We start from the raw sequence: 9837 nt of genomic DNA on the forward strand, positions 1-9837 counted from the left end.
CCCCCCCCCTCTTTTTCCCTGCCTGCCGCGGGGGTATTTGCCTTGGCCCCATCCGCCGCGGGACGTAGCAAACTGGCTGGAGGTTTTTGTTTAAATTCCAGCGTATGTGGGAAGAGTTTATTGTGGTGCTTTTCCTGTGTCACCGCGACGGGCTGATGAGAAACAGATGAAGGGAGAAAAGCTGCAGGAGCCAGAGGAGGGAGGATGGAGAAGTGTGTGTGTGTGCTGGGGGGGAAGAGCAAGAGAAGAGCCGTGTGGGGGGCCACCGCTGTGCTCCCCCCACCCCCTCACGCTTCCCCCCCTGCCCTTCTCTCCCAGTTCAAACTGGAAGCTGCATACAGGATGGATTAACGTACAACGACAAGGATGTCTGGAAACCAGAACCCTGCCAGATCTGCGTCTGCGACAGTGGCAACATCCTCTGTGACGAGGTGATCTGCGAGGACACCTCCGACTGCCCCAACGCCGAGATCCCCTTCGGAGAATGCTGCCCCATCTGTCCCGACACCGACGGTACCGTGGGGGTGTCCCCCCCCCTTTCCCCAGCCCCAGCCCACCCCAGGATGGTGGTCCCCAGGGAGCGGTGGGGCTGGATCTTGCCCCTGCTCAGCATCCTTCCCCTGGGTGCAGGGGTTGGATGGGGTGGTGGGTGGCAGTCAGTGGCTCTAAACTCCCGTCCTTCCTCCCACAGCCTCTCCTGTCTACCCAGAAAGCGCTGGAGTAGAGGTAAGGGCTTCCTTTCCCCCTCCTGCCCCACCCTCCCAAATGCCATGATATCCTCCACCCCAAACCCCATGACATCCCCACCCCCCTATTTTTGGGGAACCCCTTATCTCCGTCATCTCATCATCTCACCCATCTCACCCCCAACAGGGTCCTAAGGGAGACACCGGCCCCAAAGGAGACAGGGTGGGTATCGCCCCTGCAGAGCCACCCCCTCCTCAGCTCCACCAGGACCTCCATCCCGCTGGAGCTCACCCTCCTCTTCCTTCTCTTCCCCCAGGGACTCCCTGGCCCCCCTGGCAGAGATGGCATCCCTGGACAACCTGGACTCCCAGGACCCCCAGGCCCTCCAGGTCCCCCAGGCCTCGGCGGAGTGAGTATGGGGGGGTCCCCGGCGGTGCAGACCCCTGTGGGGGTGTCCGCACCCTGCTCACCCCCTGCTCTCCCTCCTGCCTGCAGAACTTCGCTCCTCAAATGTCTTATGGCTACGACGAGAAAGCCGGTGGCATGGCCGTGCCCGGCCCCATGGTGAGCACTGGGGTGGCAGAGGTCCCCGCGGGGGGGATATGGGGATGATACAGGGGGGGTGGGAGAAGGCGTGAAGCTGGGTGAGGTGCCAGGGGCACATCCCTGGTGTTGAGGATGCTGCCAAGCAGTGGGAGGTGGGAGGGATGTCGGTCCAGGGATGGGGTGGCAATGATGAGGGATGGGGACAAGGGTTGGGGTGGCAATGGGGACAGGGATGGGAACAGGGAACGGGTGCCAATGGGGACAAGGATGGGGTGGCAATGAGGACAAGGCTGGCAGTGGGGACAGAGTGGTGATGGGATGGCAATGGGATGGCAATAGGGACAGGGAATGGATGGTGATGTGATGAGGTAGCACTGTGTTGGCAATGAGGACAGGGATGGGGTGGCAATAGGGTGGCAATGGAGTGACAATGGGGACAGGGATGGGGTGGCAAAGGGACAAGGAATGGATGGTGATGGGGACAGGGATGAGGTAGTGATGGGGACAGGGATGAGGTGGTTATGAGGACAGGGATGGGGTGGCAGTGTTGTAGCAGTGTGGACAAGGATGGGGTAATGATGGGGACAGGGAACAAGTGGTGATGGGGACAAGGATGGGGTGATGATGGGGACAGCAATGGAATGGTGATTGGGGTGCTGAAAGGGCATCAATGGGTACAGCAACAGGGTGGCGATGGGGACAGGGAATGGTTGGTGATGGGGACAGGGTGACATGGCAGTCACTCATCACCACTTGCTGTTCTCCCTCCCAGGGTCCAGCTGGTCCCCGCGGTCTCCCCGGCCCTCCTGGTGCTCCTGTGAGTATCTCCCCCTCCTCCTTCCTGGGGACATGCAGCCCCAGGGGTCCCTTCGCTGGTGGGGGCCAGATGGGATGGGCCAAGACAAGGGCAGGACAGGGCGTCCCACCCTTCCTGATGGCTACGGAAACACGTGGAGACGTGCATCCTTGTGCCACCATATGGAGGGCACCACCATTGCCAGAGGGGTCTTCAGACCCAATCTTCTCATTTTCTAACCTTTTCTTTTTTTTCTTTCTTTTTTCCCCACAAACTTGCAGGGTCCTCAAGGTTTCCAAGGTCCCCCTGGTGAACCCGGAGAGCCTGGTGCTTCTGTGAGTCCTGCCACCTCCTCCTCCGGCCTGATGTCCCACGGGAATGGGGACAAGGCTGCCTGTTCCCATCCTTGGCTGTGACCACGCTGTCCCCATGCTGGGACATCTCAGTTGGGAGCTGTGGGAAAGGGGCTGGTGGGGCCTGGTGCTGCCCAGTGTGGGTGGCAGGGTGACAAGGGACAGCCTGCCTTGTCACAGCATCTTCATCCCTGCCCTGCATCTCTCCTAGGGTCCAATGGGTCCCCGTGGTCCAGCCGGCCCCCCTGGCAAGAACGGAGATGACGTAAGTGACCTGTGGATGGGGTCTCCCCCACCAAGTCTGGGGTCTGCTGGCCCTGCCAGCTCCCGAGGTGAGCAGGAGCTGCCTGGCTTGAGGACATGCCACCAACCACTGTCGTTCTCCTTAGGGTGAAGCTGGAAAGCCTGGCCGTCCTGGAGAGCGTGGTCCTCCTGGCCCCCAGGTGAGATGCTCCCCATCAGGGGACACAGGAGGGGACATCCCCACTGTGGCCTGTCCGGTGGCAAAGCAAGGATGTGACACCAGCTGCCTGGTTGCCTTGGGGATAGGGATAATGGGGTGTGGGGACAGCCCTCCCCCCCCAAGCATCTCCATCACCACTTCTCCTTTTCTCCTAGGGTGCACGTGGTCTCCCAGGAACTGCCGGTCTGCCAGGCATGAAGGGTCACAGAGTGAGTCCCTCCTCCCATCTTGGCAAGGTTTAGGGGTCTGGGGACCCCAACATCTTTGGGGGGTCCCCTCCTGACCCCCTCCATCTTCTCTTTCCTCCACTCCAGGGCTTCAGTGGTCTGGATGGTGCCAAGGGTGAGCCCGGTCCTGCTGGCCCCAAGGTGAGGAGTGGTGATGGTGTCATGTCTGTCCTCCGGTAAAGTCATCACTGCTCCCTCCCTTCCTCCGGAGCAGGCCTCTCAAAGTTGTCCTTTCTCCTAGGGAGAGCCCGGCAGCCCTGGGGAGAACGGTGCTCCTGGGCAGATGGTGAGTGATGGGGTCCCTGGGTATCAGGGTGGGGACATGTGGCCTTGGCCAGCAAAAGGGGATGGGGATGAGGAACAAGACGTGATGGAGAAACAGCTCATCCTTGGGGATGCTTCCCTCCAGGGATAACCAGGGGAATGGGGTGGGAGGGGGTTAAAACCCATGGAAATGACACTGCATGCAGGAGCAGGGGGGAACGGGGGGACACAGGGATGGGACAAGGCCCTGAAAGAGGAAAGTGGCTCTCTTGGTGACAAAAACATGTCCTCTCCCCTCCCCAGGGTCCTCGTGGTCTTCCTGGCGAGAGAGGCCGTCCCGGTCCATCTGGCCCCGCTGTGAGTATCTGGTTTGGGGCAGGGCTGAGCATCCCCTGCCCTGAGGATACAGGGAGGGGGGAGCTGGGGGTCACCTCTCACACCAGTGGGCATCACTAATGAGCACCTTCTCTCCCACAGGGTGCTCGTGGTAACGATGGTGCTCCTGGTGCTGCTGGTCCTCCCGTAAGTAACCCCCAGTTCCCCCCCCAAGCCTCCACCAACACTCAGCATCAGCTCCAGCTTCTCCAGAAGGAGATCCCATCCCAGCCCCACCATGGCTGGAAAATCCTGAGCTCTGCTGCCCCAAAAACTCCTCAGCACTGGACGTGAGAGGTGGGATCCCTCCTCTGACATATGTCTTCTCTCCTTTCTAGGGTCCCACCGGCCCTGCTGGTCCCCCTGGCTTCCCCGGTGCTGCTGGCGCTAAGGTAGGACCTGCCTGACCATCTCCTCCCAGGTGGTATCTCCTTGGCTGGGAGTAACTGGTGGAAACTGGGAGTGTGGGGTGGGGGAGAAGGACTCAGCGTTGAATGGGTTCCCTCACGTGGCCCAAAAATGAGAAAGCCCAAAGTGCTGTGAGTTTGCCACTGCCTGGGACAGTGGGGCAGGTGGGGATGTCCCCAGCCAAGTCCCATGGACATCTCCCCACATCTCTTTGCCTCCATGGGAAAGGAGCTGCAGGTGGAAGGGGAAATCAGGGGTTTCAGGGCAGCCCTCATGCTCACGGCTCTTCCTCCCTCCTCTTCCTCCCCAGGGTGAAACCGGTCCTCAGGGAGCTCGCGGCAGCGAAGGTCCCCAAGGTGCCCGTGGTGAGCCCGGACCCCCTGGCCCTGCTGGTGCTGCTGGTCCTGCTGTAAGTGGCATCTGATGGCTCCGTGTCCTTTGGCCTCATGTCGTGCCAGCCTCAGCATAACCTTCCTCCTCCTCCTCTTTCTCTCCTCAGGGCAACCCTGGTGCTGATGGTCAACCCGGTGCCAAGGGTGCAACTGTGAGTGTCCCTCACCCCCCGCCTGCCTCTGGGATGAGGGTCTGTGCTGCTTTCTCACCACCTCCTCTGCCTCTTCTAGGGTGCTCCTGGCATTGCTGGCGCTCCTGGCTTCCCCGGTGCCCGTGGTCCCTCCGGACCCCAGGGTCCCAGCGGTGCCCCCGGTCCCAAGGGTAACACTGTGAGTATTCCTGGGTGCCTCCATCCACCTTCTCCCGGGGTTGGATCCCTTCTTCTGGTCCAGCAAAGTGCCGTCCCACCTGGAGATGTCTCCTCCAGCATCCCTTCTGCAGGCACAGGATGGTGCTGGGGGCTGAGCACTCCCCCATCCTGCAGAGGGGCCGGGCAGGATGAGTCTCAGGGCTCCTTTTTCTCATCAATGTGGTGTTAAATGGCTTTTCCCTCTTCTCTTCTTCCACCTCCAGGGTGAACCCGGTGCTCCAGGCAACAAGGGAGACACTGGTGCCAAAGGCGAACCCGTAAGTGACCCCCCTGCCACGTCTCTTTGAGGGCTTAGCCCCTCCTGGCTCCCATGGGTGCTCCCACGGGTGCTCATCCCTCCGCCTCCTTCCCCAGGGTCCCGCTGGTGTCCAAGGTCCCCCCGGCCCAGCTGGCGAGGAAGGCAAGAGAGGAGCTCGTGGTGAGCCCGGCCCTGCTGGGCTTCCTGGCCCCGCTGGCGAACGTGTGAGTAGCATCAGTTCCTGTCCCATCCCCGCCATGTCTCTGTCCCCATCCCTGTCCTCCTCCCGCCTCCCAACATCCAGGGGCTGAGCCTCATGGGTGCTTGAGGACAGGCACCCACCCTGGTGACATCCCCAGCCTCTTCCCTCTGCCGAGGTCTCCAGGGGAGCATCTCAGCAGGGCCACCAGGCTGCTCCTGCCCGTGGCCGGGTCCCACATCAGCACATCCCTCCCCTGCACCCCCAAAACCCCCGAGGTTACCCCGTGTCTCCACACTGACCCTTCTCCTGTCCCTCGCAGGGTGCTCCCGGCAGCCGTGGCTTCCCTGGCGCTGATGGCATTGCCGGCCCCAAGGTAGGTGCCCAGGTCTCCCTCCACCCTGTGGGCCAGAAAGCTGTGTCCTCAATGGGGCGGTGGGGACATGGTGTGTTGGTCACCCATCCCCACACAGTGGAGAGACCAGGTCTGTGCCACTGCCACGTCCCCCAGATGATGTCCTGCAGGTGGGGTAACCTCTGTCCCCTCTCCTCCCCTCCCCTCCTCAGGGTCCCCCCGGTGAGCGCGGCTCCCCCGGCCCCGTTGGTCCCAAAGGATCTCCTGGTGAAGCTGGACGCCCCGGGGAACCCGGTCTCCCCGGTGCCAAGGTGAGCACGGCAGGGGGGTGGGCAAGGTGGCTACCAGGAGCAGCAAGCCACGTCAGCATGGCCACCGTACTGGTGGCCCCACTCCAGGGATGGATGCTGGCTGCCATGGTCTCCATGCTGGTGAAGAACCAGGATGTTCAACGTTCTCTGGAGCATCTCCTGAGCTCCTGACCCACCTCCCGTTCACTTGCAGGGTCTGACTGGAAGCCCTGGGAGCCCCGGTCCTGATGGCAAGACTGGTCCCCCTGTAAGTTGGACCCGCTGATGCCCCTCTCCTCCCTTGGCCTGCCATGGGCTCTGCTAACAGGGTGCTTGCTTCCCACCCCCATAATAGGGTCCTGCTGGTCAAGACGGCCGCCCTGGCCCCCCTGGCCCCCCCGGAGCCAGAGGTCAAGCCGGCGTGATGGGTTTCCCTGGTCCCAAAGGTGCTGCGGTGAGTGAGAAGGGGAGCTGCCTCTCCCCAGGGGGAGCTGCTGGAGGTGATGCCCGGCAGGTGCAGGAGTCCTGGTCCACGGGGGATTCCCATCCGCTGGTCACTGCCACCACGCGGGATGGTGGCTGTGGGTGGGCACATGGCTCCTGTGGAGCAGGAACCCAAGGAGGGGTGGCTCAAGGGATGTGTCCACCCGCCCTGGGGATGGCTGTGTTAACGCATCCTCCAGCCCATCAGAGGTTGCAGGCTCGTGCCTGTCTCCAGCCTGTTTGAGGGGGGGCGGGGGGGGGACACATGACGAGGCTCGTGCCCGTGGGTGTTGTGGTGCCACCATGGGTCTCATCCTGCTCTTCTGCTTTCAGGGTGAGCCCGGCAAACCTGGCGAGAGAGGTGCTCCTGGTCCTCCTGGCGCTGTTGTAAGTACTTGCCAGAGCCCAGCCAGCCCAGTGGTGGCTTGGCAGGGAATGTCCCCCCGGCGTGGGGCTGGGCTGGGGACACAGGACGGCCAAGCTGGGGCTGGGGAAGACTCCAAGGAGGAGGATGGCAGTGGGTTGAGGTGGCCGGACTCCAGCCCGGTGGCTGCCAGCAGCTTTGGAGCGGGGACAGTGGGGAGGTGACGTGGCTGCGGGCAGCTCGCCGCAGCTTCTCCTGTCTCCTTCCAAGGATGCTACAGCTGCATCCAGCCCTGTTTTGGGGGGTGTAGAGTCCCGGGGGGCCACCACTGGGCTGTGGGTCTGGGGCTGTGCTCTGAGCACCCTCTTCTCCTTCTTCTACAGGGTGCTGCTGGCAAAGATGGTGAAGCTGGTGCCCAAGGTCCCCCCGGCCCTACCGTAAGTATCAACACACCCTTGGCCACCCGTAGCCACACTTGGCCACCTGAGAAGAGGCTCAGGAGCCCACTGTCCCCACCTCACACTTGTCCTGTCTCCCCCAGGGTCCCGCTGGAGAAAGAGGTGAACAAGGTCCTGCTGGTGCTCCTGGCTTCCAGGTGAGGGATGTCCCCTTCACTTGTGAGGGGACAAACCGTCCAGGGTGGGGGTGATGTTGCCCCTTTCCTTGTCCCCTGTGGTCACCCATCTCCATGGTGTCTCACTGCTTCTCCTCTTCCTCCCCAGGGTCTGCCAGGCCCTGCTGGCCCCCCCGGAGAGGCTGGCAAGCCCGGTGAGCAGGTAAGTGTTGAGGAGCATGGCCATAGTGTGGCACTGTCCCTGTCCTCTCCCCATCACCCCTCTCCCAGCCGGGGCTGGGGGCTGCTGATGGGGTGCTCCTCAGTGCACCCCAAGCTAATAGGCTCCATGTAACCTTGTCCTGGAAGCAGGGAGGACCCCAGCCCTCCCCTGTCCCCTGAGGACTGCAGGACCCCCTCCCTCCCTCAGAGGGCATCCCGGGCGGTATCATCTGTCCCCAAGGCCACCCCTTCCCATCCTGACTCTGTACCCTCTCCCTCCTGCACAGGGTGTCCCCGGAGATGCTGGTGCCCCCGGACCTGCTGGTGCCAGGGTAAGTTGAACCCCACTCCTTCCCCAGCCTGCTCTTGGCACCCCCTCGGTGCCCCCCGGTGCACCCCTGATGGCATCGTCCCCCCCTCCTGCCTCCCCTCTGCAGGGTGAGAGAGGTTTCCCTGGTGAACGCGGTGTCCAAGGTCCCCCCGGTCCCCAAGGTCCTCGTGGTGCTAACGGTGCTCCCGGTAACGATGGTGCTAAGGTATGTGTGAGGTCTGGGCCCTGTGCAGGGCTGGGGACATCTGGGTGGCAGGTCACCACTGTCAGACAGTGGCTCTTGGGGTGTAGATGTAAAAGGGAGGGGTGGGGGTAGATTTGGCTTCACCCCCTTTTGCTGGGGCTGGCTTTGACGCTGGGAAGGACGTTGCTGTTCTCGCTAACACCCGTTTTCCATCTCTTTTGCCCCAGGGTGATGCTGGTGCTCCCGGTGCCCCCGGGAACCAAGGCCCCCCCGGTCTGCAGGGTATGCCCGGAGAGCGTGGTGCTGCCGGCCTGCCAGGCGCCAAGGGTGACAGAGTACGTGTCCCCACAAAATCTTGTTGTCCCCCACCTTGGTCCTCTTCTCCAAGCCATCCCTGTGCCCCCCATCATCCCCTCAGGGCTGGATGTGGTCCCCTAAGCCAAGGCTGGTGGGAAGCAGCCCCCGTGGGAGGGGATGCTCAGTGTCACCTCTGTCCCCCGCCGAGTGTGGCCCTTGGGGAGACTCCCTTGGTGCCAGCCAGGAGCTGAGCCCCACTCTTCCCCTGGAGCCCGGGAGGATGAGGAGGATGGTTTCTCCTCTCCAGGGGAGGGTGAAGAGCCAGGGGTTCCTCGGTGCTGCTGTGCAAAGGGGAGGGGAAAGTGGGGTTGACCCCCGCCATGGAGGGGACCTCCCCAGGTAACCCCCCATCATCTTCCTCTCCCAGGGCGACCCTGGTCCCAAAGGTGCTGATGGCGCTCCTGGCAAAGACGGTCTCCGAGGTCTGACTGGCCCCATTGGCCCCCCCGGCCCTGCTGGTGCTCCCGGTGACAAGGTAGGGCCACCTCCCGGCCAGACGCTGCACCGGTGACAGACGTGTCATCGCGGCCACCTCCACGCCAAAGGTCCCCTGACCTCCTTTGTTTTTGGTTTTCCTCCCCTTTTCCAGGGTGAAGCTGGTCCCCCCGGTCCTGCTGGTCCCACTGGTGCCCGTGGTGCTCCCGTAAGTGTCCCCCTGCCCTGGCTGATGGCCCTGTGTTGGGTTGCCATCGTTTGCTGGCCACAGGTGGCTGTCCCCTACCTGGGGTGACACCGTTTTCGCTGTCTGTTCTAGGGCGACCGTGGCGAGCCCGGCCCTCCTGGTCCTGCTGGATTTGCTGGCCCCCCCGTAAGTGCGATGGCCACACTCCTCCCTCTTCCGGGGGCCTGATCCTGCCCTTTTGGGGTGATGCTGAGTCCCCTCCCTGACCCCAGCTCACCCCACTCTGCTCTCCCACAGGGTGCCGATGGCCAGCCTGGTGCTAAAGGTGAAACTGGTGATGCTGGAGCAAAGGGTGATGCCGGTCCCCCTGGCCCTGCTGGCCCCACTGGTGCTCCTGGCCCCGCCGTAAGTTGCCCCCCATCCCACTCACCCTCCCACCCCCGACATCCCTTTGGGGTCCAGCCCCATGGCGCAGCTCACCCCTCTCTCTCCTCCTCCTCTTTCTCCTCCATAGGGTGCTGTTGGTGCTCCTGGTCCCAAAGGTGCTCGCGGTAGCGCTGGACCCCCTGTAAGTACCAGTCTCATGGTGGGGAGAGGGGTTTGGGGACCCCAGGGGGCCCTCCCAGGCACAAACACCCCCGAGGTGATTTAACACCTGCTGTGTCTTGCTCTGTCCCCCAACACCATGGGGCAGAGGGGAGCTGGGGGCACTCCCAGCCCTGCACCCCTAAAACCACCTGAGGCGGTGGCATCGACC

The 9837-nt window shown here is 63.0% G+C and overlaps 1 protein-coding gene across 3 annotated transcripts in view; it reads left to right on the plus strand.

Moving 5' to 3' along the window:
- Window positions 1–151: 151 nt before the first annotated feature.
- Window positions 152–9837, plus strand: part of COL1A1 (collagen, type I, alpha 1) — a 16500-nt gene continuing 6814 nt past the window's right edge. For 2 of the 3 annotated variants that reach the window (XM_014959023.1, XM_014959025.1), the window contains exons 1-37: window positions 152–218; window positions 319–513; window positions 692–726; window positions 874–909; window positions 1004–1096; window positions 1183–1251; window positions 2006–2050; window positions 2311–2364; window positions 2594–2647; window positions 2772–2825; window positions 3001–3054; window positions 3160–3213; window positions 3314–3358; window positions 3640–3693; window positions 3814–3858; window positions 4050–4103; window positions 4430–4528; window positions 4619–4663; window positions 4743–4841; window positions 5086–5139; window positions 5237–5344; window positions 5642–5695; window positions 5887–5985; window positions 6179–6232; window positions 6320–6418; window positions 6781–6834; window positions 7195–7248; window positions 7353–7406; window positions 7534–7587; window positions 7874–7918; window positions 8024–8122; window positions 8329–8436; window positions 8826–8933; window positions 9048–9101; window positions 9213–9266; window positions 9378–9485; window positions 9595–9648. In XM_014959023.1, the coding sequence (XP_014814509.1) occupies window positions 167–218; window positions 319–513; window positions 692–726; window positions 874–909; window positions 1004–1096; window positions 1183–1251; window positions 2006–2050; window positions 2311–2364; window positions 2594–2647; window positions 2772–2825; window positions 3001–3054; window positions 3160–3213; window positions 3314–3358; window positions 3640–3693; window positions 3814–3858; window positions 4050–4103; window positions 4430–4528; window positions 4619–4663; window positions 4743–4841; window positions 5086–5139; window positions 5237–5344; window positions 5642–5695; window positions 5887–5985; window positions 6179–6232; window positions 6320–6418; window positions 6781–6834; window positions 7195–7248; window positions 7353–7406; window positions 7534–7587; window positions 7874–7918; window positions 8024–8122; window positions 8329–8436; window positions 8826–8933; window positions 9048–9101; window positions 9213–9266; window positions 9378–9485; window positions 9595–9648 (2550 nt within the window). In that variant the 5' untranslated portion in view covers window positions 152–166. The remainder of the gene's footprint in view (window positions 219–318; window positions 514–691; window positions 727–873; window positions 910–1003; window positions 1097–1182; window positions 1252–2005; window positions 2051–2310; window positions 2365–2593; window positions 2648–2771; window positions 2826–3000; window positions 3055–3159; window positions 3214–3313; window positions 3359–3639; window positions 3694–3813; window positions 3859–4049; window positions 4104–4429; window positions 4529–4618; window positions 4664–4742; window positions 4842–5085; window positions 5140–5236; window positions 5345–5641; window positions 5696–5886; window positions 5986–6178; window positions 6233–6319; window positions 6419–6780; window positions 6835–7194; window positions 7249–7352; window positions 7407–7533; window positions 7588–7873; window positions 7919–8023; window positions 8123–8328; window positions 8437–8825; window positions 8934–9047; window positions 9102–9212; window positions 9267–9377; window positions 9486–9594; window positions 9649–9837) is intronic. The other variant, XM_014959024.1, reaches the window with a different exon arrangement.

This window comes from Calidris pugnax, unplaced genomic scaffold (assembly GCF_001431845.1).
Source record: "Calidris pugnax isolate Ruff unplaced genomic scaffold, ASM143184v1 scaffold335, whole genome shotgun sequence".
Classification (NCBI taxonomy): domain Eukaryota; kingdom Metazoa; phylum Chordata; class Aves; order Charadriiformes; family Scolopacidae; genus Calidris; species Calidris pugnax.